At 62.2% G+C, this 24988-nt stretch overlaps 1 protein-coding gene across 1 annotated transcript in view; it reads right to left on the reverse strand.

Moving 5' to 3' along the window:
* Positions 1-6647: 6647 nt before the first annotated feature.
* Positions 6648-24988, reverse strand: part of SKI (SKI proto-oncogene) — a 62316-nt gene continuing 43975 nt past the window's right edge. The window contains exons 5-10 of the mRNA XM_055583792.1: positions 12279-12398; positions 12085-12200; positions 11411-11673; positions 10999-11300; positions 10208-10438; positions 6648-9765 (exon numbers count right to left, since the gene is read on the reverse strand). Of these exons, the coding sequence (XP_055439767.1) occupies positions 9577-9765; positions 10208-10438; positions 10999-11300; positions 11411-11673; positions 12085-12200; positions 12279-12398 (1221 nt within the window). The 3' untranslated portion in view covers positions 6648-9576. The remainder of the gene's footprint in view (positions 9766-10207; positions 10439-10998; positions 11301-11410; positions 11674-12084; positions 12201-12278; positions 12399-24988) is intronic.

Below are 24988 nucleotides of genomic sequence, written 5' to 3' on the forward strand. Positions count from 1 at the left end.
TCCTTCGAGCCTGGCATACTAGACAAGCGACCCCCCCCCACAGAAAAACAGCACCCAAACTGAGCTGAAACCTCGATTCGAATGCGGACCCCAGGACGCGCCCCTCCCCGCGCTCGGTCGGGAGCTGCAGTTCCCGCCGCCGCCGCCGGGGGTCGCGCTGACACCCCCCCCCCACCCGCCACCGGCTCCCCCAAACCTAGCTGCACTCAGACGCGTGGACACGTCAGCGCCCGTCCGCCCCCTCAAGGAAGACGCTCAGAGAACCAGGGAGCCCCCACCCTACCCCTGAGCGAGGGCTCGCTCCAGCGCAACGTGCCCGCGAGGCGCCTCCTCCCCAGGGTACCCCTCTCTCTCCCGCCATCCCAATTCTCCCCCGCGCGTCGGACGGGAGGGAGTCACTGTGCTCAGGACGCGGTGGGAGAGCGCACTTCCTGCCGCCCGACCCCCTCCTTCCCGAGCTAGCGCCGCCTCCGGGCCCCCGGACCGCGCGCCCAGGCTGCGGAGTGGGGGTTGTCGCGGCCCGCTCGGCCCCCACCGTGGCCTGAACCTGATCCCGCCCCTCGCGGGGGAGGGGGTCGATCTCGGGGCGGCCGGGTACCGCGCGGCCCCACCCCCGGTGCCGGCGCAGGCGTGGAGAGGAGGGGCCTGGGCGGGGGCGGGCCGCCCGGTCGTAACCCCTTAGTCGACCCAGCCCCACGGCCGGAAGCGCCCCCGTGCCCTCCCCCGTCGGAATCCGAGGCAGTCTGAGCCCCGCGCCTCACGCCGGGCAGGGGGAGGGGAAGTGAAACCGGGCAGCGGAGCCTGGGGGCCGCGTCGGGGTTTCTGCAGACGCGTCATCGGAAACTGAGGCCGCGGGGCGGGGGCGCGGCAGCCGCGCGGCCCTTCCGGACCCGGCCGCCAGCGTTCCCGGCGCCCCCGCCCTTCCCGGGAAGCCCCTCGGCCGCGGACTGGGGCGCATCACGCGCCCCTCCCCGGCCCTCAACAGCCTCTCTGGATCGCAGAAGGAAGCTTCGCGGAAGGAAGTGGGGGGAATCTGCCTAGTCCCCAACTGGGGCGTGGTCTTCCTGGGGCGGGCACAGCCCGCTCTCCAGGCTCCTGGCACCGCCCACGAGGGGCGCACACCCTCTTGGTGACTCACTCCGGCGGCGACACCCACTCTGCCTGACTCACTGGGCGCCGTGCCCCATACGGACACCCGGTGCTGGGGTGCATCTCGGGTTCACGTTATGCACCCCCATCGGTGCGTTTGCGGGGCATCTGAGACCCGCGTGACTTGGGAGGGGCCTTCTGGGGTGCCGTGCAGCCTTGGGGTGTGTCCAGCCTCTGCGCAGTAGGGCGTGGCCCCCGTACCCGCCGCCCTAGACTCGGCACTGGGAACCTGGAGCCGCGCGCAAGGGAGGTGGCAAAGGGGCTCAGATTCACCCCAAAACGGCCTGCAACCATCCCCCCGCCACCCTGGGCCTGCGCACCCTCCCCAGCCCGGCTTCCGGCCAGGCCGGAAGAAGCAGGAATTTGGAATGTTTGGAACCGGAGTTATAACTCTCCCGAGGCTTCTCCGCCCCCGCCCGCCGCCCGCCGCCCGCCGCCCGCCGCCCGCCGCCCGCCTCCCGCCTCCCCCCAGAGGGGGCGGGGCCTAGCCTGCCTCCGAGGAGGGGGTGGTACTCCAGGGCTGGGGGCAACCCTGGCGTCTGGCCGGGTCGCAATCTCACGGGTTCTGGGGTAAACCCAGGCCAAGGGAGACCCGGGCGCCCCACGGCGCTGCCTTCCGTCCCAGGCTCCCAGCCCACCGCCTCCCTCAGGCCCGAGGGCACAGCAGGGTGGCGGTGCGCCCCGCGTCCTGGCAGGGAGGCCGCACTGGGCGGAGGAGCCCGGACCAGCTGGGCCTCCCGGCGCTGGGCGTGTCCAAGCGGCTGCTGTTTTCCCGCCGGGGAAGCAGCCGTGGGGAAGGCAGACGCCCCCGGTGACGGGCCGGTGACACCTGCCTGGCGCGCCGGCTCTTGCCCTCCTCGCGCAGCAACTCCCCTCCCCGCCGGCCAAGCCTTGGCAGGGAGCCTCCTCCACACACCACCAGAGCCTTTTCTGGGACTGTATTTTCTTAGAAACAGGAAGTTGGGGTGTGGGCCACACGTCCCGCAGGTCAAGGCCCCGCCGTCGGCAGAGCATAGTGGGGCTTTGGACCCATGGGAATGCGCCACCCTGCCTAACTCCTGCAGGTCTCGGGGCCCGATGGAAGCCCAAGGGTGGACGGTGGGAGAAGAGGGGAGGGGAACAGGAGAAGCGGGGCCTTGCCGCCCGGTTCTGCTGCCCATCGGCCTGTAGCCCCACCTCTGGGTCACTCAGCCTGTCGGTGCCACCTCCACGAGGGCAGCCCCAGGCGTGTGGAGCAGGGGTGCTGGTGCTCTCCTTCCAGCCCCGGCCCTGCCACCAGGCCTGTCCTTAAACGTGAGCAAGTGTGCACACTCACTGGAGCAGAGCCTGTCCGCAAGGACAGGAGACCACCAGCTCCAGACAAGGGGCCGCGCCCGTCCTGGGCCTGAGGACCTGGGTCTCCCATCCAGCCTCTGGGGGCCCAGCCCTGTCTCTTTTCTAGGGGGGCCCCAGAGGTTTCACTGGACAGGGTAGGGGTCTCCACTTCTGCCCTTGTCTGACACCTTGTGTTCCCAGGGCACCTGTCCTGGAAGTCCCACTGCCAGCCACTGTGGTGGGTGCCCCGTGGAGGGATATTGTGGACACCACCCTGGACGCCCAACCCAGCCCTCCTAGCCACTTCTGCCCACCCGGCCTAGACATGCTCCAGGCCCAGCCAGGGTCAGCAGCTGCCTACCCCCACCCTCCTGGCCAGAACAGGGAGGTTTAGTTTTGGAGGCTTTCAGGCAGGCCCCCACCCCAGCCCTCACTGGGGACCTGGGGGCCCCAGGGTGACAGAGGGTGGAGCCTAGGAGGGCTTGTGGGGTGGGCCCTGCCGCGAGTCTGTGCACACTTGATCTCCAGCTGGCGGGGCACCTGGCACCTTCTTACTTGGTGTGAGAGAGGAAGATGGGGGGAGGGGACCTGAGGGGCAGATGTGGGGACAAGGAGGGGAAGGGCAGGCACCCCAACACTCAGCTGCCAGGGTGTGGGCCCCACGGCCACACCCACAGCCTGCCTGGGTGCCTGGTGAGGGGTGGGGGGACCTGACACCACCCACCTCCCTGGGGCTGCAGAGCCACACCGTGACGGGGGCTCAGCCGGGTACCTGCTTGCCCTCTCTGCTGGACCCAAGTGGCCCTGGACACACATGCTCGACAGGGCCTTACAGAGAGGGTGACCTCAAAGTCCTTCCAGCACAAGGTGCCTTATCCCTTGAGGGTTCCGGAACAGGCCTCCATGGCAGCAGGAGTGACCCGCGTGAGAGCCTGGGCCAAGCTTCCTGCCAGCAGGGCGCCTGCCAGGCCAGGCGCAGAGCAGGAAGGCCGGACCCCAGCCCAGCCGGACACCTGACTGGCACAGGATGCTCCAAGACAAGCCAGGTCCACCTGCCTGCCCACCCCCTGCCATGGGGCCACCTGCTCCAGGGCTGGGAGTCCCGCCCAGCGGCCCCAGACCTGGCACAGGCCTGGGCGCAGATGGCCCCATGTGAGGGGCTGCCTGCAGGGCCCACGTCTCCAACCCTTGGGTGCAGGGGCCAGCAGGCACCCAGGTCCCCAAAGTTCTGCCCCCGCCCCTCCCAGAGTTGCCCGTCAGCAGGCAGGACAGACACAGGAGGGTGCAGGGCTGCTGTCCCCTGAGCACAAGGGTTTCTGTGAGAAGGACACAGGATCCCCTCCATGCCCTGGTTTCACATCCCGCTGACGGCCACACCGTTTCCTGAGGGTCCAGACTGGTCTGGGGGCCAGGCCAGAGCGCAGACCAGCCTGGCTTTTCCCCTGCGGGATTCCACTTCCCTGCAGCGGGTCACCCCCTCCCTGGCGAGCATGGTATATGGCGAGAGGCCTTGGGACGTCGTGAAGCAGCCTGATCTGACCTGGACCCGCTTGTGGCATGTTCCAGCTGTTCTCTTCCTGGCCAACAAGGAGTGACCCTGGGACAAGACAACCAGAAACAAGGAAGCGGATAGTGGGGGTTAAGGGCAGGCTGGGGTCTGGGGCCAGGTAGGCCAAGGAGGGGGCTGCTGGCCAGAGTTGGGCTGTGCTGGGGGGTGGGTGGGGTGGAAGCTGAGGGCCACACTTAGGGCCAGGGGTCAGAGGAGGGAGGACAGGCCGTGCCAGCTGTTCCTGTAAAGGGCAGGCGGCTTCCTCTTTCCACATGGCGCGCCTGGCACCCGCCTTCCCAAACAAGGGCCCAGCTCTCGGCCTGCGGTCAGCCCCCTTGACCACAGGACACTGGGTGGGGGTCGGGGTGGGGCCAAACTGAGGCTCTGGGGCTGGCAGCCTAGGGGAGGGGTGGGGACCCCAGGACAGAGACAGGCAGGCACAGCTGAGAGCCCAGGGGCCTGGGGTGGGGCCCCGGCTGCCTGTGACTGAGGAGAAGTGAAAGCTGGGGGTGGGGGCCACAGGGCAGGGACAGAAGCTGGGGAGCTGAGTAGGTTCCCAGGAGCACCCCTGCCCCAGGCTCACTTTACCCTAAGCCTCAGGGGAGGGGCCTGGGAACCAGCACCAATGTGGGCAGGGACGCACAGGCCAGTCTAGGGGACGGGACTAGGGGGTCCCTACAGAGGCCATGGCTGGTGTGGCAGTCCCGAGCCTGGGGACCAGAAGTGGGGGTGGGGGACTGCCAGGAATCCCCAAGGAGGGGCCCTTCTCTCCCTAAGGCTCTCTGACCTTCAGCGAGGGCTTGGGAAGGGGATTCTGAGGTCAGATGGCCCCCACTCTGTCTTCTCTGGGCTGGGGTGCCCAGGGCCCTTTATGCTGGCAGGTCACATCCAGAGGTGAAAGGTCACATTCAGAGATGAAGGCCAGAGCGGTGCCAGAAGGTGATGAGCCTGGAGCCCCAGGAGCTGTGCTCAGCCCAGCTCCAAGGCCCTTCGCGACAGGCTGAGCAGCGTGCTGGGTGTGAGGACCCTGACTGCACACGTGTGCCCATGCACACACACACACGCACACACACACAGCCCTCCAGCGGGCTCCCCAACCTCCCTCAGGGACACCTCCTCCCCACCCGCACCTCCTTGTGGTCAAGACCTCAGGTGAGACATGAACGTCAGGAGGCCCCAGGTGCTGGGCACAGATGAGAAAAGGCCCTTGCACCCATCTCTAGAGACAAACTCAGGCTGCAGAGCGCATGTGTGTCCGCAGTGGGGATGAGGCCCTGCGGAGATGAGGGGGTCTGGACATGGACAGTTGCCCCCCCATCACACTGCCCACCCTGCTGGGCTCCGTGCAGGTCTTGAGGAAGGCGTGTGTATCTGGCATCACAAGTGAACAAGGCTTCAGCTGCTCTTGACTCTCGTCCACACTTGCAGGGGCGCCCCTGGGACCCTCAACAGGCCACAGTGGGCAGTTGTCCACTCAGGAGACCTGAGAAGACAGTACTGGGTGGCACCCTGGATGTCCAGGCATAAGGCAGTGGTCAGGAGGACAGAAGAGCTGCCCAGCCCAGTAACGGGGACATGCAGTGTCTGGTCGCCGACCTTTCTCCCCTCCCCTCCCACCCTGGGCACACAGAGCCAGGAGTGCCCAGGAGCCCTGCTCACCTCACCACATGCAGGGCAGTGCCCAAGGGTCCAGCCCTGCTGGAATAAGGGGGCCCACAGCTTAGTGGGAGTCAGACCCATGTGACATCTGTGTCTAGGGGGCAGAGGGTGTGGGGGCCTCAGTCATACCACATGAGGGGGGTCTGTCACCCATACCTCGGGGCCCCTGCTTCCCTGTCCCCTGTCCGCAGCCTGACCTTTCAGACTCAAGCTGACACCTGGCGACCCTGGCCCTGCTGCACCCTCCCTGGCCTGGGTGGAGACCCGGCCCTGGATGGGGTGGAGTCTGCCTCCTTGTCCACACCACAGCCCATCCTGCTTCCCCCCAGGGGCTCCAGGGGAACACCACTGGGCCCAGCTCTGGGGGGCTTACTAAGGACTGGGGAGGAGGTAGGGACCCAGGAGATCTCCTAGGCTGGGGTCCATTCCTCCAGGTGACCTGTGAGGCCCTGGGATCTGGGCTAGGAGGCTGGGCCTGGGTGGTGAAAGGCAGCCTAGAGAGGTGAGGTCCAGCATCAAGGGGCAGGGGGGTCTGGAGAAGCCCCCAGGGAGTCACACAGGTAGGGTGGGGGCTCTGCTTATCTTTTAGGGCAGCACGTTGGGGTCTGCAGTTCTGAGGCTGCTGGCTGCCTCCCCATTAAGACATGAGACAGCTCTGCAGGGGACTGGCCACCTACTCCAGCAGGCAGATGAGGCGTCCCCAGTGGATGCCCACAGTACGAGGAGCCACAGTTCAGAGTGACCAAAAAGGAGGGACAGAGGGCCCCAGCCAGGACCTGCCCACTTGTCAATGGAGTCAATGGAGACCGAAGGACCCCAGAGTCTGATAGGAAGACAGGCACCCCCTTACTCTTCTTGGGCTCAGGCCTGGTGGTAGCCCAGGGAGGGGCAGGGCCAACCCTGATTGATTGAGTCATGTCATCTGTTTGGGGGAGGGGCGTCGAAGGACTGACGGGTACACAGAGAAATAGAGAAATATGCCAAGCTCTTTCTTTTTTCTTTTTAAATCAGGCATTTATAAACAAGAAAGCATACATTAATTACATAAAAATAGTTTTCGAATAGTAGAGTAAGTCGTCATATTGTCATTAGCAGCAGCAAAGGAGAGAAGGGGACGGCGATGCGGACGCTCCTGGCGGGCACCAGGGTGGAGCTGTGGTTTTTTTCCTTAATTGAAAAAAAAAAGTGTCGTTTGTGACTCCTGACTTAAAGCAAGAACAAGACAGCCCCCCAAGCCCGGTGAGCAGGCATGAAGGACGGGTGGGGTTGCCCAGGAAGCCGGTGGGCATGTTCTTCCTCTGTTAGAAACAACCCAGAAAATAGGACAGCTACCAGTAAGGAGAGAGTCCCAGGGGATGACCCACCATGTACACATATGATACACGAGTGTAAGAGGAAAGAGTATTTACACGGTCGCTTTGTACATTGGCGAGTTCTGTACGAAAAGCAGGACACTATGTGAGTGAGTTAGCTGCTCCATAGATATGTTATTGCTGTTGTTTTTTCCCTTCGTTAAAAATCTTCTTTCAGCATAGAAATAATGAGTGATTAAACTGAATACACGGTCATTCTGGTAATGGGTATTACACACGGGGAGAGTCAACAGCCTACGGAGAGATGCCTCTTCTGAAAGAAATGCAACTGCAGCTGCGAGGCAGGAGCCTGGGGACCCTGCCCCCGAGGCGGGGACGGGGACAGACAGCCCCACGCCGGCCTCGCCCACGGCTGCCACTGGCTCTGGCAGGTCATGGGACCCTCACAGTGGGCCTGGGGTCGGGGGGACGAGGCTGCCCAACCCCACCGCCGTACCTCAGCTCTTCCCGGTATCAGGTATCAGGGACCAAGCTGGATGGTGGCGGGGCAGACCGAGCTGATGGTCAGATGTGCGGGTGAGAAAAGGGAGGTGAGGCGACACATTGCCCCCACGCGCAACTTGGAAGAATGTGTCTCCCTCTGAAGTCTAAAAACTCAGAAAGTGAATGGAGCAAACCCGGTGGCCTCGGGTGGCAGGTCCCGGGGGCCCTGCGACCTCACTGCGGGTTCAGACGGCGACAGAGCACAGCCGCACAGAAGCACACTGACACACTCAAAGCTTTGCTCCAACTAAATCATTTAGTTTCCCTTGAAGAAATGACTGGAAAACACAACTCTGGAAAAACAAGGGTAAACACAGCATTCTGAGTGTTGCGTGACACAACCGACCCTCTACACGACACGGTAATAATGCCCATCGGTGGATATACGTATGGCAGAGGTTTCAAAGTCCATGCATACAGATTTAATAACTGCAAAGAAAAACAGAAGCAAAAAAATTAAAAAAAAAAAGAAAAACAACCAAACGCACGCTGCATATACACGGTGTCCCTTTTGCATTGCACTTTAGAAGGGGGGCTGGCAGCACCCAGCCCCCACCCAGCAAACCAAGGGCAGAACCCCACCAGTGACGTGGTCACCCGAACTCTGCTCTACTCGGCGGCCATGGCACCACCTCCCATGGCCACAGCTGCCAGGTGCTGGGACGGACGCGGGCAGAGGGTTCTGGTCAGGTCTCTCCACGTAAATAAATACCATGATTTAGGTCAGGGAGCCACCTGGTCTACTGGGAAATCATTTTTCAAGCTTGGGCATAAGAAACCTTATACAATTCGCATACAGTTGAGAGTAAACGCGATTATTTGGAATAAATGCAGGTAACTCATTGTGATCATGGCAGATCCAACAGCTACTGGAGACGTATTCTGGGGGAAGAAGACGAGTCAGGGTTTGCTGTACAAGACGCTGGAAGGCACAGAACCACCCCCCGAAGTTCAGTTTTTGCGTTTTCGTTTTCGTGTGATTCCCTTGTTCAACCAAGCACCAGAGGGGTTTCTAGACACTCGAGCACTTAGGATGTGGATGCTCTAGAAATCGGTTTGCAGTATCTGAAAGTAAAAACCTCAGTTAACTGGGGAATAAAAAGAGAAGGGGAAGGTTTTTGACAAAGTGCAGTTCTAAGTATACGTTTAAATGAACGAACGAACAAAAGGAAAAAGAAAAACTGAAATAATGCTGTTGTTGCAATGCTGCAGCCTCGGCCCAAACAGAAGGCGTGCCGCCGGCCAGATGGAGAGGCGCGAGGAGGGCGCGTGCCCGGCCAGCGCGGACCCGCCTCCGCCGCCCCCCACCAAGCACCCCTGCAGACGCCTCTGTGGGCCGCCAGCTGGACGGAGGGGCGCGTGGAAGAGGGCACATGCCCGGCCAGCGCGGACCCGCCCCCGCCGCCCGCCCGAGCACCCCTGCGGACGCCCCTGCGGACGCCCCTGCGGGTGGCGGTAGGCGGGTAAGGCGGCAGTGTTCCAACTCGCGTGCGCGGCACTCCCCGGGTCCTCCCCCGACAGTGCGGGAGACGGGTTCTTGTCGCTGAAAAAATAGACTCTGGAGAAAAACCCTTCGTGTGGTCACGCGGCCGCGGGTGCAGACGAGCTGCGATGGCTTCGAGGGGCAGGACGGGCCCCGGCTCCCATGTGGGTCCTCGGGGGGTATCACGTGTGGGTGGGGCTTTTAAAAGTTAGTCATTAAAAAACGTGGTGATTTTTCTGAATATCAAGTCTCCTTATTGGTTTTAAATAGCTTATAACAAAAGTGTAAATGTTAGAACGTTCCGGCAAGCGGAGGGCCAGCCACAACCACCGAGCTGCCCTCGTCTCTGGGGCAGTTGGGAACCGGCTTGCACGCTTGAACTTGGCCAGTAGAAAATTTTGCAGTGGATTCCAAAAGTATGTGGTTCCAAACACTTGCTTGGTTCTAGGCACAGTAAGACGTTGTGCTATAAGGACTGGAGGGGGGCGTCCCGCTGGCACGGAGCCCCAAGCCCGCTGCCCGCCCGCCCTGCGGCATCCGCCCTGCACAGCAGACAGTGGGTTCGGCTAGGGCTCCAGCTCGGCCGTGCTCTCGCCACCTGCAGCCTCGGAGTGGGGCCGCGGCCACAGCTGCTCCTGCAGCCCCTTCACCACCTTCTCCAGGTGCTCCCGGGCCTCCCGCTCTCGCAGCAGGTCAGCCCGCAGCTGCTCACGATCGGCCTCTGCGTGCTGCAGCTTCACCTGCAGGTCCTCGATCTGAAAGGGACGCCTGCATTAGCCAGCTGCTCCCCACCCACCCTGCTGCTGCCCTGGCCCTGGGCTGACCCTCCGGCCATCACACACTCGCCTCCCACGCCACCCACTGGACCTACTGATGAGCTTGGTAGAAGGACCAGCACCGTCTCCAGAGACCCTGAGACAGGGGATGACACCCACCCCCCACCCCTGGGAGCCTGCTGCTCAGCACCAGCCCCAGATGGCAGCATGGCCAATGGGGACCGGCTGAGACATTCACGGGCATGTGAGGGTGAGCTCAGCCCTCCTCCAGGACAGGAGAGCAGAGCCTGGGGCCACACCACCACCCCATGGAGGACGGGCCTGAAGCCGAGCAGCTCCCCACACCCAGACAGCCTGGTAAGGAGGGGACGGATGCCAAGGGCGCGCCTACCACCTCTGCCTCCCGCAGTTCCCTGCGCACCTGGGCCGAGTACTTGGCCCGCAGGCGGCCAGCCTCGCAGCCCTTGTCACACACACGGGCTTGCCGCGCCTGCTCCAGCTCCCGCTTCAGGCGCAGCCGCGCCTCGTTGGCCTCCTTCATCTTCTTCTCGTTCTCCGCACGGAGCCGCTCGATCTCCTTCCGCAGGCTGCGCTTGGCCTCCGTGGCCTCCCGCAGCTTCTCCTTCTTGGCTACACGCAGAAACTCCAGCTCCTGGGGTGAGGGGCCAGCTCAGAGGCGCCCCCACGCCAGGCCTCCCCAGCACCCGCCCGCCCCATGGGTCCCTGTCCCCTCCGAGCACTGCCCCCAGCCCCCGGAGGTATCCTGAGCCAGGGAGGGGCTCACCCAGGTACCGCACCATCTGAGGGCCCCAGAGGGGCCACGGCCAGATGGAGAGGAGGTGGCCCTTCTGGGGACTCAGCCCTACCCCTGCAAACATGCTCATGAATATGCATGTGGGAAATCACACCTCCAACCAGAACCAGGGAGACGGAGGGGTGCTGAGTGAGCAAGCGGTTGCAAGCTGGCTCTGGGGCTGGCAGGGCTGTGCTGAGCGAGCCCACATGCCAGACACTGGCTGAGGTGTGAGAGCAGAGAGACCAGGGGGCCCAGGCCACAGAGCCCTGGGTGACAGCCCCGCCCTCCCGGGTGCTGAGGACTCGTTAATCAAGTCAGGCGGGCAGGGGAGGCCAGGAGGAGCCTCTTGGAAAGGAAGTAAGTGGCCTGAGGGAGTGGCCTGGGGCCCAGTGTGGGACGGGTGTGCAGCGGCTCACCTGGTGCAGACTGCGCTTGGCCTGCAGGGCGGCGCTCAGCTTCTCCTCCTGCTTCACACGCATCTTCACCACCTCGTGCAGGAACTTCTCTTTGGCTTCCTTGGTGTCCAGGCCGCCCTCCAGGGCCTGCCGCAAGTGCTCCAGCTCCGCCTCCAGCCCGCTGCTCGGGGTGTCGGTGGGGGCCGTGGCATCGGGGGCGGCAGGGGCCGCGGGCGGGGCGAGCAGGCCTGGGGAGCTCAGGTCCTTGGCGGAGCTGGATGAGGTAAAGGATGGAGAGGACAGCGAGGACAGGGAGGAGGTGACTGCAGAGACAGACAGACGGAGAAGCAAGTTAGCAGAGCTTCCTCTCCCGGGACAGGACTCTCCCGGGAGGACCAACCACCCCCAAGAGCAGAGGGGCGTGGGCACTCACACTCCTCTCGGCTCTCCACCTCCACCTCGGCCTCCGAGTCCTTGTCCTCCTCGGGGGCAGGCCCGGGTGCTGGTGTCTCCGGGGCTCCAGGGGTGTCCGCAGGCAGCTTCCGCTTCCGGGGCTGGATGCAGGCGGGGAGGGGCTCAGGGGCCCGGGAGACGACCGTGGCACAGGGTGGGCTGCTCACTGCCTTGTGCTGGGCTGGCGGGGCCAGGGCCACGTTGGGGGCCACGCCCGTCTCAAAGCTCTTGTAGGAGTAGAAGCTGTGGGGGACACAGCAGGTGCTGGGTCCTCGACAGCTTCCCCGGCCCCTGCACGCCCCCCACAGCAGGGCCTGCTCCCACAGAGAGTGTGAGGGAGTGGACACTTCAGCCTGGGGCAGCTGGAACACGGCCCCCAGCCACCGTGCGTGGGACGAGCCACACCAGCATTGTGTGCCACCAACTTTAGAGCACAGAAAATCTAGACACCCTCCCCCATACCACCAAAGGACAGCACTTCTGCAACTGCCTTACCCGGAGAGCTGGGGCCTGACACGAGACCTCCAGACCACCTGCCCGCCAAGCTCAGGGATGATTAAAGTGGGAACCTGATTAAAGCAGGAACCTGCTTCTCTGGCTGGTCTGCAAGCCCCATGGGTCACGGCTGGTGGTCACGGTGGGAGGGTCACTCACCTGTCTCGAATCAGGGCTGGGAGATGTGGGGAGAGCTCTTTGTCACTCGCGGAAACCGCAGGGGACCAGGGTCGGAAGGCGGAGAGGCGCTGGCGAGGGTGGACGCAGCCCAGGCTCTGTGGGAAGAGGGGCTGTCAGAGGGGTGCCCCAGGCCACCCCACCCCCGCCCCGCCTACCAGTGCTGCGCGCCACACCTTGCTGGAGGAGCTGGCCAGGGTCCGCAGCCAGCCTGGCTGCTTGTCCTTCTCGGAGGATGTGGGGTGCTGGGAGGGGGCGTCATCTGCTTTTCTTACGGAGGCCGGTGGATCAGAGACCTGTGAGCAACACAGAAGTTCCCGCTGACACGCTGGGTAGGACGCAGCCACACATGAGGCATGTCCAGGGACACGCAGACCCCTCAGGCACACATCGCACGGTGCGCCTGGTCCCACACAGGCCTGATAGCTGGCAGAGGCCAAGGACCCACAGCACGTCCGCTCAGAAGGGAACCCTGCCCACCCCACTCGGGCTGACAGGTCTGGAAGGGGCAGCGGCAGGCAGGCTCGCGGGCTAAGCACAGGGCCCTGTTGGGGTCGCCCAGAGCTTTCCAAGGGCATCACATGTAGCGCCCCCAGAGCCCTGGGTTTCACCACATGGTACTAATTTTAGAAACTTCTTGTGGGGCTGGGCCAGCTGCATGACGGGTGAGCAGAAAGCTTGGGCCATGCCCCGTCCCTGCTGGAAGGAAACAGTCCCAACATGAACTGAGTGCACTCAGCCCGCTGAGAAAGCCCCTGGACGTCCCCAAGTCTCGTGTAGGGGAAGGAAGCTCAGGACACATGAGCCTTGTATCTGCTGGATACTGTAGCTGGAGTGGCCTCCAGGGCTGGTGTCCAACTGCCCCCTGCCTGCTGGCCCCAGGGAGCACCTGGAGCGAATACCGAACCCCAGAATTCGCCCTGAGGGGCCTGCGCTTCCAGGGCTGTGGGGGAGGAAGTGGTCGGTCAGCTGCCGGGTCAGCAGGGTCATCACAACAAAACTCAAGGGACGGAGCCAACTGGGTGCAAGGCCGCCAGGGCAACAGAGTCCACACTTCTGGGTGAATGCACGGGCCACTCCCAACCCCACAGCCAAGGCTCCCTAACTCCACTCCAGGAAACGCGGAACCCTCAGGCCCAGACCCGTGGGGCTGGGTGGCATGCTCTGGCCTTGGTCCCAGCACAGGGTGGCTGCCCCCTCAGCCTGCCCACCCAGCCCCTGGGAGACTGGTTGAGGGTCCTTCAGACGGCGTGGACAGACAACTCAGATCTGAACACACTTGGTGCTCTTGCTGGGGGTGGTGAAGGGGAAAGGAGCTGGGCAATGCTTGGGGGCCTCCCGAGCTTGGTGCATAGTGCTGGACCGGGCGCCACCCGCAAGGGTGGGGCTTCCTGTCTGAGCCGAGTTCTCACGGGAGAGAAGCCACAGCGCCCTGCCGGCTCCTCCAATTCCGAGAAACCTCAGGGAGCCCTTGTGGGAGGTGTCAGACGACCCGGGCCGCAGGCCACCCCCACGTGGCCAGCAAGCCCCACCACACAGCAGGGGCAGCTTCCTGCTCGGGAGAAAGGCTGGAGCCTCCTGCCCCACCCAACCTGCCTGAGCCCTGGTCCACCCGGGATGCAGGAGCCGAGCAACCTTGGGGACTCTGTCCAAGGAAGCCCGGTGTGCTCTTCACAAAGTCCAGCTGGCTGGTTATGGGAATGAGGAAGCACCAGAGGAGGAGGCATGGCCACCAGGGCCCGAGGGAGTGACCCCTCTTCAAAGCCCAGGAAGGATGGGCCATGGAGATGGCAGAAGATCGGAGACACAGCCATGTGTGCAGTGATAGCCGCATGGCCATCTCTGCGAGGGGCAGAGCCTGTAGCCTCCGGCTCCTGACCCTGCTGGGCCCCAGAATCCAAGACGCACTCAAGCAGCCTCCCCACACTCCAAGATACACATCCTGCCTGACAGAGAAGCCTATGGGGACAGTGCAGAAACATGGGTTCCAGGAGAACCCCCCCGGTGCCACAGGGAGCCGCCACCCGGGACTGCTCAGCGGCCACGCCTGTCTGTCACTGTGGAGCCTGTGCATCACCCAGGGACCTGCACATGTGTGCAGGATCTGGGGTAAAACGGGGGGTGACGTCACCCCCGTGACCTTCCTGTCCTCCCAGGTCAGAGGCCCCAAACCGTGGAGCCGCCGCATATGGGTGGAGCAGGGTGTGCATGGCTGCTGAGGCCGTGGCCACCCCAGAGGGCAGCACAGGGGGCAACAGGCAGAGCAGGGGTGGCTCCCGGCAACACCCCTCGTGCTCACAAGGGCTGTACTCAGTGTCTGAGCCCCAGAGGTCCTGCAGGCCAGCTCAGCCAGGCAAACCCGGGGTCCTCTCTGCAGGCAGGGGGCTCCTGGGGGAAAGGAGGGCTTCGGACTACCGAGGACGAAGCTGTCTCGGGTTTTCCTCCCTGGGTTCTGCACTGTGAACACTGGCTCCACACTCCATTTCCTAGGCCCCACCCTGTCCACCTTAAACAGAAAGAGAAAGCATACATGGGAGGAAGGAAGAGAACATTCCCGACACCGGCCGGCAGCACCGGACTAACGCCAGAGCACCCAGTGCGAGCTCTGCACACGGGGGCGCTGACTGGCCCATCACCCAGGCCCCTGGCTCTGGGGTGACCGGGCGGTGCAGAGGTGAGGCTCTCTGACCAAAAGGCAGAGCCAGGGCACCAACCTGGACAGGCCGGAGTGAGAGAAGCCCAGCACAAGGCAGGACCAAGCCTGAATGGCCCCAGACTCTGGGAGGAAGATCAGACTCTCAGCCCGCACATGGACACGAGGCAGGGTAGAGGGAGATGCTGCCGGAATATGGCACAGTGGGGCGGCGCAGGGCCGCGTGCAGCATCCAAAGACCACCCAGGTGGCTGCCTGGCGGGAGGGTGGCCACTTGGGGCCACCTCCCCACCCAGGTCCACAATTTCATCCCCGAGCCCTTGTGGGATGTGTGGGCTTTGGGCTGAGGCCCCGGAACGTGAGGTGACCGGGCTCCACCTACCCAGGCAAGCACTATGCTGCCCTGAGAAATGCCACCTGAGTATAGCTGTGCCTGCCCAGGACACCCTGGGTGGTCAGGATGTAGAGACTCCTTGCACCCTCCCTACGGGGGCACATGCCCCTGGTCACAGTCGTGCACACGCAGAGCTCGGCGGGGAGGCCGCATGCACAGACACCCAGAAAAGAGCAGTGCCCCCCCCATCCCCACCCCTGAGCTGGGTGGGTCTGCTCTCTTCAGCACAAAGGTGTCCCCTCTGGCCTCGGGGCCTAAGGCCAGGATGCACGCTGCCCTGGGCTCTCTGCAGGGCTGAGGGCAGCCAACACCCACACACCCTCTGGTCCAGCGGCACCAGGTGATGTGGCTGGGGAACCGGGCGGGAGAGTCTCCGATGAGACCTCCACTAGGGATGAGGAGCACAACCTGGACGGAAGACCCGCCCCACAGAGAAAATGACACTCAGCTCCCTGGACTCCTTGCTAGGGGCAGAGTTCTGCCATTTGGGGATGAGGCCCAGGTGAGGGTCTACCTAGGCGCTGCACTCAATCAGGGAGTGAAACACACCGTCCAGCCTCCAGACCCTGGTCGTCAACTGATTCGAAGGACAACGTCAGCCTTGCTGTCAACCACCCGACCCGCCCAGGCCAAGCCCCAGTGGCACAGATGCCTCCTACCATCAGACACTGGAGGACTGTCAGCCTCTCCCCAGAGGCAGCTTCACTTCTAGACAAACAGACACCCAGAGCAAGCGCCACAGCTCAGCTGAGGGCCATGTCCCAACACGGCTGGTGTGTGCACACAGCCTCCAGGTGAGCAGGAAACCCCACGTGAAGCTCACATGAAGCTGGGCGTGCCTTCCAGACACATCAGCTCTGCTGTACAACACACCTGCCTGCACCGTCTCCACCACCCTGTCCATCAACCTGCTTCTGCACCCTCTTTCACCAGGCGGCAGCCAACATAGAGACCCTTACACCAGCTCAGAGAAAACCTGAAGGTGAACCGTCTGGAGAAACCAAGGCTCTAAAGGGGTGAGCCCCACCGCTACGAACTCCCTAATGATGCTGAAGCACAAGGAAGCAAAAGTGAAACAGCAAAGGGGGAATCCAGCAGAATCAGAACGTTTGTGCCTGAAAGGACACCCCCAAGAAAGTGAAGACAGCCCACAGAACGGAAGAAAGACTTTGAAAACAACCCAAGTCCGGGGAAAAGGACTCTAACAGGCGTGTCTGCACGGAGGACACACAGCCATCAAGCAAGTGAAGACACTCAGTGTCTCACACTAGGGCGATGCACCTCACAGCCACCAGGATGACTGCAATCACAACCAGAAAGCATGTGTTGGGAGGCAGGAGAGAAACCGGGAACTTGTGTGTTGCTGGCGGGGACGTGACCCAGGCAGCCGCGGCACAGCTGGATGTAGAACCACCCCGTGAGCTCGGTAAACACCCAGAGGACTGGAAAGAGGGGCTCAGCCTGGGACCAGAACCTACAGGAATCCAGACAAAGTACACCCACATGTGAATTCACAATCATCTCAATAGGGAGAATTTAAGTAACCTGCCAAGTGCCCCTCACACTCACGAGGACAGCTGGAGCTGTTTCAATGATGAATGATATGCGGCATCATTGGGGAGGACGTGGAGAAACCAGAACCCCGTGCTACTGGAGGGGAATGGTCATGGGACGGCCCAGCAATTCCTCAAAAGCACAGAATAGCCCACGACCCAGCAATGCCACTCCTGGATGGACACACTCAAGATAATTGAAAACACATCCACAAAAAATGGGACATGTGTTTATAGCAGCATTGTTCCTAACAGCCAAGGAGTGGAAAGTCCCACGTGTCCATCAGTGGGCGAAGGAGTAAATGAAACGTGGTCCATCCATCTACACTGCAGAGCACCCCTTGGTCCCAGTGAAGTGCAAGGCTCTGACATGTGACACTAGGCGGCCCAGCAAGAGGAGCAGACCCAAGAGGCCACACTGTTTCGGCCCCATTCTCGTGGACTGTCCAGAACAGGCAGATCTGCAGACAGGAAGTGCACCAGTGGGCCCGGGGGCCCACGAGGCACAGTTTCCTTCCGGGTGATGCAGATGTGCTGAGACTAGACACTGGTGCCTGAGCATGGAATCGTGCTCTCAGAAAGGGTGGACTTTATGGCACGTGAATTACATCTCCATAAAGCTATTAAAACTACCTATGAGAAAAATGAAATGAACTGTTGATTGAAAAGCCAAACCACCGAGGATCAACGGTTCCTGACTCACCGTCCTTCCAGCAAAGGACAGAGCAGGACGCCTGAGGAGCCACTTGTGGCTGGCCCTGGAAGAGGTAATGGCCCCATGCCCACAGGACCACTCTGACCCACAGGGCCCAGAGGGCGTCAGAGGTCAGGGAAGGTCTCAGTGGGGCATCCACTTGGCACCTGGCTGGGCAGCCAGGGCATGTCCAGGACTACAGCATGGACCTGGTCAGGGTTCTGAGGTGGGGGTGGTGGGCTGTACACAAACACAGAGGCCAGGCACAAGAGGTGGCCCCTAATTCCTGAGGACCCCCAGATCCCCACCTCCTAAACCCTGTGGTGGGCAGTGGGCACCCCAGGAGCCATGCCCACCATGCAGGGGAAAGTCTCTCAAGAACTCATAACCTCAGGCCTACACAGACCCCTGGGAGGAACGGGGTGAGAGGCAGCACCACGCAGACGCCCAGACTCTGCAAGAAAACGGCAGAAACACCCAAATAAACCCAGCCTGAGAGGAGCAGACACAGGGAAACCTCGTGTGGACCAGCCCCAGCTCTGGGCAGGCACGAGGGCCCACCGGGGCAGGAGGTCAACCCTGCTCCAGCAGGTGGACGACCCCCCTCACTCAAGACCACAGCCAGCCCTGCCGTGCCCAGAATGCCCCCATCCAGGGTGGGCACAGCAGGGAACCACAGGCTCCTTCCTGCAGGGGTGCCCACCCCAAGGGAGGGCAGCTGCAGAGGACAGAGTGTGGCCCCTGGGCGGACGCGGGGCTCTGAGCTACCACGTCCCACCCAGGCTTCGAGACTAAGTCCTGCCAACAGCACCCAGGTCTCCTGAGGGGAGCTCTTGGCCCAGCACTCTGGACCACCATCTCTAAGTCCACCCCAGGGCTGCGTCGTGGACAGTCCGGGAGATTTTACAGTTCCAGAAACTGCCAAGCTATTTTTGTAAGTACCATTAATATTTTCCACGTGATCATTCATGTTTCATATTACGCTTAAATTAACCTATTTTCTGATTATTGTGGTACAGAGGAAGCAGATTAAATTTGCAAGACAACCCCAAACCCCAAAATGAAGTGAAAATAGCAATTTTACAGATTCACTTTGATTTTTTTAAATTTAAGTAGGTCATCTTTTCTGTTACTTCCACATCGTTGATGAGAATAAGTTAAGACTTTTCTAATCAAAGTCACTGCCCCTCCCCCACGAACCAAACCTCAGCAGCTCTCGGCTGGCAAGGGTGGGGGCAGGGGTGGGGCCTTCCCTCCCCAAGGAGCCCTGGACACCAGTCAGAAGGAACCCTGGGCAGGCACACGGTCTGGCAGCCCCCGAGACGGCCACCCAGCTGCGGCTGGCGCCCCTCCATGGAGACTGCAGGGGGTGGGGGAAGGGCTCGGGGGTATGTGTCCTTGAACACCCTGGACGTCTGTCCTGACCACAAGAGGCCTCTGGTGCCCTTGTCTCCACATGCCACAGCCCTGCCACCAGCCCCGTACCAGGCCGCCCACACCCGCCGCCCCTGAGAATCAGAAAGTCAGGGAAAGTCCCGCCGGACCGGGCAGGGGGAATGGAACCTTTCTTTTCCTTCGCAGTCACTGGAAAGTAACCGTAAAAAGACTTTCAAAAAACCCCAAAGAACCAGAACCCAAGAACAATGAAGCTGTTCTGAAAATCCACGGTTCTTGTTTTGGGGCTTATTTTACTCCTACAACACTGTTCTTGGTTTTAAAGGGTGGTGAGTGCCCTGACTAGCCAGTGTGGAGTGGACGCAGGCTCTGGCCCCGGGAGAGGGAGGAGGACAAACAAGCCTGTCTACCCAGAACAAGAAAGGAAAAGCGGCCGCCCTTCCTGGAGGGTGACTGAGCCCCAGCCTCACCAGAAGAGAACAGTTCACAGGGCAGGAGGGGGGCTGGACACACTGTGGTCCACATGGGCAGCCCTGGCCCCACCAGGCCCTCAGGAGGCTCAACCACTCTCTTGACCCCCAACAGGCCTCTGACACAGGAACCAGGACGGATGCGTGGGTGCCGTCCCCTGATGAAGGCCAGGCGGCTGCTCTGCAGGGTCACTCCCCCGACACCTCCTGACCCGGGCTCGCCCCCCAGCCGCTCCTCTCACACCAGCATCTGCCACCAGGGGTGCCATGGCGCCTCACTGCACCCGCGGCATCTCCCTTGAGGCTCCAGGGGGTGTGGTCCCCGCCCCTCTCTGCTTCCACTAGCTGGCCTCCTCCTCCTCAGAGCTGTAAGCTCTGCCCAGCGGCGGCGCTGGGCCACCCTCTGCTCCCTACACCTACAGAGCACCCCAACATGCTCCTGGACTCACAGGGGCACTGGCCGTCAGGACAAGGTCAGGGCACGTGTGGGGGAGCATGTGTATATGTGTGTGCGGGCACCTAAGGCATACATGTAGCCTGCACATTCTCATGTGTAATCCGTCAGCTGCCCCAGGTGAGAGCCTCAGAGAGAACCCCAAGCAGGGGGCAGGTGGGAGTCAGCTGAGGGGATGGAGTCAGGAGGGGGACGGGCGAGGCCCAACAGGCCTTTCCCAGAGCAGAGCCCTAAACCCAGCAGGCTGGGGGCCGGTGTGCCTGGCTGGCCCCGAGACAGGGCCTGGGTGGAAGACAGCCCCCCGCAACTGGTCTTGTCAGTCAGACACTGACCCAGATGCTGACTGGGGGCAGGGGGGCACCGCTAAGCCACAGCGTCAATGAAAATGGGAGCCACACGCGATGAGAGGCCACTGGGACCCAGCAGCCCGCCTCCTTCCAGTAAGGGGTCTTCCTGCTCCTCCGAACGCCAGCCTTATGCCCACTGAGGCCCTCGGACTTGACTGGCTCCCGAGCCTTGGATGAGAGCAGAGAGGAGGGGGCCTGCCGAGCACCTGGGGGCCCAGGGAGGACAAGGCTGAGGACTGCTCAGAATCCCGCCAGGGAGCACACAATCAGAGCAAGCAGCAAGGGTTGTGTCCCCAGAGGCGCCTCCACCATCTCACCCATGACCCATTCCTGTGGGAGGGGCCACCAGGGCGGCATGGGCAGAGTGGGCAGCACCAAGTCCCTCCCTGTGCGATGGCAGGAGGATTGGGAAGCTTGGCATCGGGAGGAGGTGACATGGTGCAGGGGCCGGTCGGTTCTGTGGCGGAGGTTAGAGGACCAAGAGCTCCATGCCCGGATCCCAGCCACCATCTGTGTCCTGGGGGCACTGACGTGACCCCCGCTGGTCAAGCAGTGACCTCTGAGCCGGCAGGTGTGACTCCCACGTTCAGTTTACTGTCGCACAAGCACGACTCCAGGAAGGAGACCTGGTGCTGGGAGAGGGCACTCGATAGACCCTGAGCCCCCAGCTCAGTGCATCCTGAGAGGCCAGAGGGAAACAGATCTGCTGACCAGACCTGCTGATCGTGCAGGAGCTGGCAGGGGCCTCAAAGACACAGCGGGAGTGAGAGAGGGGGAGCCTTGCTCTCCAACGACCCCCTCACTCCAGCTAGCCAGGCTCCCTGTGTCCCAGGAGGCCCCATGTGGATGAGGTCCACCACCCCACACCCCAACCCACTGAGGGGAGGCCCTTGCTCAGGCCCCACTTTCCAGCACCTGAAGTCCATGGGGGCAGACCTGCCTACCTCACAGGGGCCACAGAGCCTGCGCCGTCCTCAGGCGGACAGCCCACTAACAATGTTCTCAGGCTCCGAACCGCCCATCAGGAGATTCCTGTTTCTCCACATCAGGATTTCTCCTGTCCAGGAAACACGCTCCCCGTCTTCAGAGTCTAAGCAAAAACACCCATATGTGGTGTCCACCCAAAGGCCGCACGAGGCCCATCTCCACACAGAACGGGGCTCTGCCTGGCTCTCTGGAGCCTGACGCCAGACTCCCATAGCGCCCCGGGGCAGGAGGCCGGTGGAGAAGGAAGCCCCAGGAGGCCCTCCCAAGAGCCTTTTAACCTGAGGACGAGACACTGGGGCTGGATCCCAGGTCACACGACGGCCGACACCCGGCTGGCGTCAACTCTAAACAGATTCTCGGTAGATGAAGTCCATCAGGAAGAGAGTGCGGGCAGAGAGCGAGACAGCACGAGATCCCAAGGGGCTGGGCTTTCCTTCAGACAGAGGGGGCCACTCGCCCCCCACCCCTGCCGAGCAGGGTGTCCTGGCCTCTCGCAACCACGTAGGGGGAAGGAGACCGGCCTGGAGGAAAGCCGGGCTCCCAGATTCTCATCGTCCGGCCCTCCGCTCCTCAGAGGGTGGCAGAAGGAGCTGTGGAGGCCCCCCGCCCGCAAAGCAAGGACAGAACTCAAGAACCCGCTGCAGCTCCCCACACATCCCTCAGACGCGCCCATCTGCACTGCACAGAACAAAGAGGAACAGTAGAACTTAGAGCGTTCTACTACTCCAAGAACGGTAGAACTTAAAACATCTTATTTTTCTTTATTTGAAATGGTGTTAATTAGCAACAAAATCCCCCAAGACAAGTCTGTCAGAGATTTTAGCCCTTCTTTCTGCTTCCCGGACAAAAGCCGAGTTACATAGCCGGCCAGAATCCTCAAGACACATGGTCCCCTGGACCTGCCAAGTGCGTGACTGCAGAGACTCAGCAACGGCTGCTCATGGTCCTCAGGGACCCGGGGTCAAGGGCTCCCCCAGCTGTGCAGTGCAGCCTTGCGAGGGAACTTGGAAACTGCTTTCTAACCAGTTAAGAAGAAAGATCCTCCAAAAGAAGAGTTTTAAAAGCCCATCTGTTAACGTACCCCAAGTGCATGCAGAGGGCTGGTTACGGTGAGGAGATGGAAACTCATGGTGGAGGTGGCTCAAGCCTGCAGAAACCCCAGGCGTCTGAACCACAGCACGACACACCATGCAGGCCGGCCACCGTGGCCCAAACACAACACAGGGCCAAAGGGCTTTCTGTACTACCTTTCAAACAACAAAACAAGTCCCTTCTTTTTACTGTTGGGGATGCTTTTGTCCAGGAAAGCACACAAACATGGGCCCTCAAATCCCCGGTTCACCCTGACCACTGACAGAGATGGAGTCGGAGGACCCACGTGGAGTACCCACCCCTTTCGGCCGCAGTGGCCACAGCCCCTGGGTGGGTGTGGCCTGTCAGGCAGGTGCCCCCAGAGGAGGGCGGCCGTCTGCCCCCACCTCTCCTCCTCTGGGCACAGACCTCCTGGGGGAAGGGAGGGGAACTCGACCCATCAAGAGACACACAGCAAGGCGGGGGAGGTGCAGCTTGGCCCCTCACCCACACCCACAAGCAGCACAGAGGAAAAAGCAGAGTGACCCGGTGCTGAGGAGGCTACGGAAGGGCAGGTGTGGGCGGTGGGGCCAGCGGGATGGCGTGGGCAGAAGGGAAGACATGCTGGACCTGGCAGTCACCCACAACAGGGCCAGACACTGTGTGGCCTTTCCTGCCAGCGGGAGGGGTTCCAGGGGAGCTGCCCCCAACTCCACAGCAGCCTGAAGGGTCCCCAGAGGCAGGTTCTCCTTCTCTGGGCATCGCATGTGCAGAGAAAGCTGACAAGGCCCAGCATGGATCTTGAGAGCGTCCTGGCCTCAGCGGCCAGCTCAAGGGACAGACAACTTTCTCGCCAGCTTTCCGGCCAGGAAGTGGCCAGGAGGCCCCGCCCATGCGGGCGGCCCCGCCCACCCAGCCGGGTCTGTTTTGTTTCCTCGGTCCCCACCCCTCCCTCTCGCAGCGGCGGCAGCCCTGGCTGTTTTCTCTCCATAGAAACCGACACAACACTGAGCCCAGCACCCAAGCCAGCGTGGTGGACAGTGGCGCTGCCCGGCCTCGGAGCAGCTCAGAGCTGGCGCGGTGGCTGCCTCTGCTTCCGGGCTGAGGCACTGAGGCTGGCGAGGGGCTGGGGAAGTCACCACAGGTGTGTCCCTGGCACATTCCCAGAGTCCCGGCTGGAAGACAGCTCACGTGGAGACAGAGCTGAGAATCCAGGGACCTGTGGTTGGCACCGACCAGCTCCCAGGAAGGCAGGGCCACCAGAGTGAGTCCCGAGGAAAGTGCAGGACACATCTCATGAAGCACACCGCGTCACTCTCACACTTGGATGAGGGTCTCCGAGGGCACCTGACCCTTCCTGTCCAAGGTTCATCACTGCCCAGGAGATAGGCTGGGGTGGGGAAGGGGCTGCGTGGGCCATGCCGGGCCCAGTAGAGCCAGGACAAGTCAACAAGGTGAGTATGGGACAAGGCTGCAAAACACACACCTATCTTTCATCTGAGAAGTGGGGGACACAGGTTCTGCTGCCTCAGAGCAGAGAGCACTGGGGTCACTAACCACACACGTCCATCCACAGCAGGAACCACGCCATCCACAGCTGACCCTCAGCTGCAGGACCCCTGCCACTGGTGAGCTGGTCAAAGGCCAAAAACCCCTGACACTCCCCCTTCCTGTGAATCATCCCAGCAAGTGGAGGGGGGGACAGGGCCTGGCAGGTGCAGGGGGCCGGGGCCCAGGCACAAGGTTCTCCCAGCGCTGCCAGGCCAGCGGCCAGGTGACACAGCTGCACCAGGGGACCTGACCCCACCCCACCCAGCAATGTCTCCTCACTGCCACACACCCTGCCGAGCCCCCTCCCCTCACTGCATGAAGCCAAAGAACCCATGGGGAAGGAGGGGTGTGCCTGACCCTGGGTGGGGAGCAAGGACAGGGCCTTCTGGCGCCTTCTCCTGGGTTTGTGTGTAGGGGGAGGAGGGAGGACCCGCAGTCCTTCGCAGGCCCGATCTGGCCCTTAAGGGCGGAGGGCTGGAGCCACCTTTAGAGCTGGTGAGTTGCCCCTCGCCTGGCTCCAGGCCTGGTCTGCTCATTGTGGCAGAGAGACGGGAGCCCATGGCCCATCCCCCAACCCAACCTGTCTCTGACCCTCACTGACCTGAGACCTGAGTTCACATTATCTAATTAGGAAGACTGGGGTCTCCTGTCTGAGGTTCCAACCGCCACACTGCGGCCTGTGTTCACTGCTGTCTTCAGGCGGGTTCATCTTCACCAAAGGTGCACCATGTGCTGTCAGGGAACACAGTCTCCTGTCTGCAGGCCAGGGCTGTTCTGGGGCTCAGACACACATGGGCACAGCAGCCAGGCTCCCGCTGCCACATTGGGACACCAGCCCTGCCTCGGTGACGGTGATCTGGGGGCCTCCTGGAGAAGGGACATCAGCCCACACAGGAGCGGGCTCCACCCTGACCTCTAATGTGTCTCTTCAACAGCAAGGCCACGGGAGCATCACCACTGAATCAACCCCCCCCAAAACAGGAAAAGGAGATACAGCTCCTAGGAGGATAGGAGGAGCCCACTATCCTCCGGCCTCAGCCCTCCTGGCAGCGCGTCCCATGTATGCAGGGTGAGGGTGGCCTCAGCAAGGCGACAGGGGACACGGGGAAGACAGATCTCCGCACCCGCGCCCCTCTCCCAGCCCCTGCATTTGCAGCTGGAGCGGTCCTTGGAAGGAAGGAGGCATTTCCTGTGTCCCCCTCCAATCTCCATGCCAAGCCCCAAGGTCAGGAGGCAGCAAGGATGGGAAGGGGCTTGGAAGTGGGGGACAGGAGGACTCGGCTCCAAGAAGGCTGAACGAGGTGGGAGGGGGCTCTG

The sequence above is a fragment of the Bubalus kerabau genome, chromosome 5, assembly GCF_029407905.1.
Source record: "Bubalus kerabau isolate K-KA32 ecotype Philippines breed swamp buffalo chromosome 5, PCC_UOA_SB_1v2, whole genome shotgun sequence".
Taxonomy (NCBI): Eukaryota; Metazoa; Chordata; class Mammalia; order Artiodactyla; family Bovidae; genus Bubalus; species Bubalus kerabau.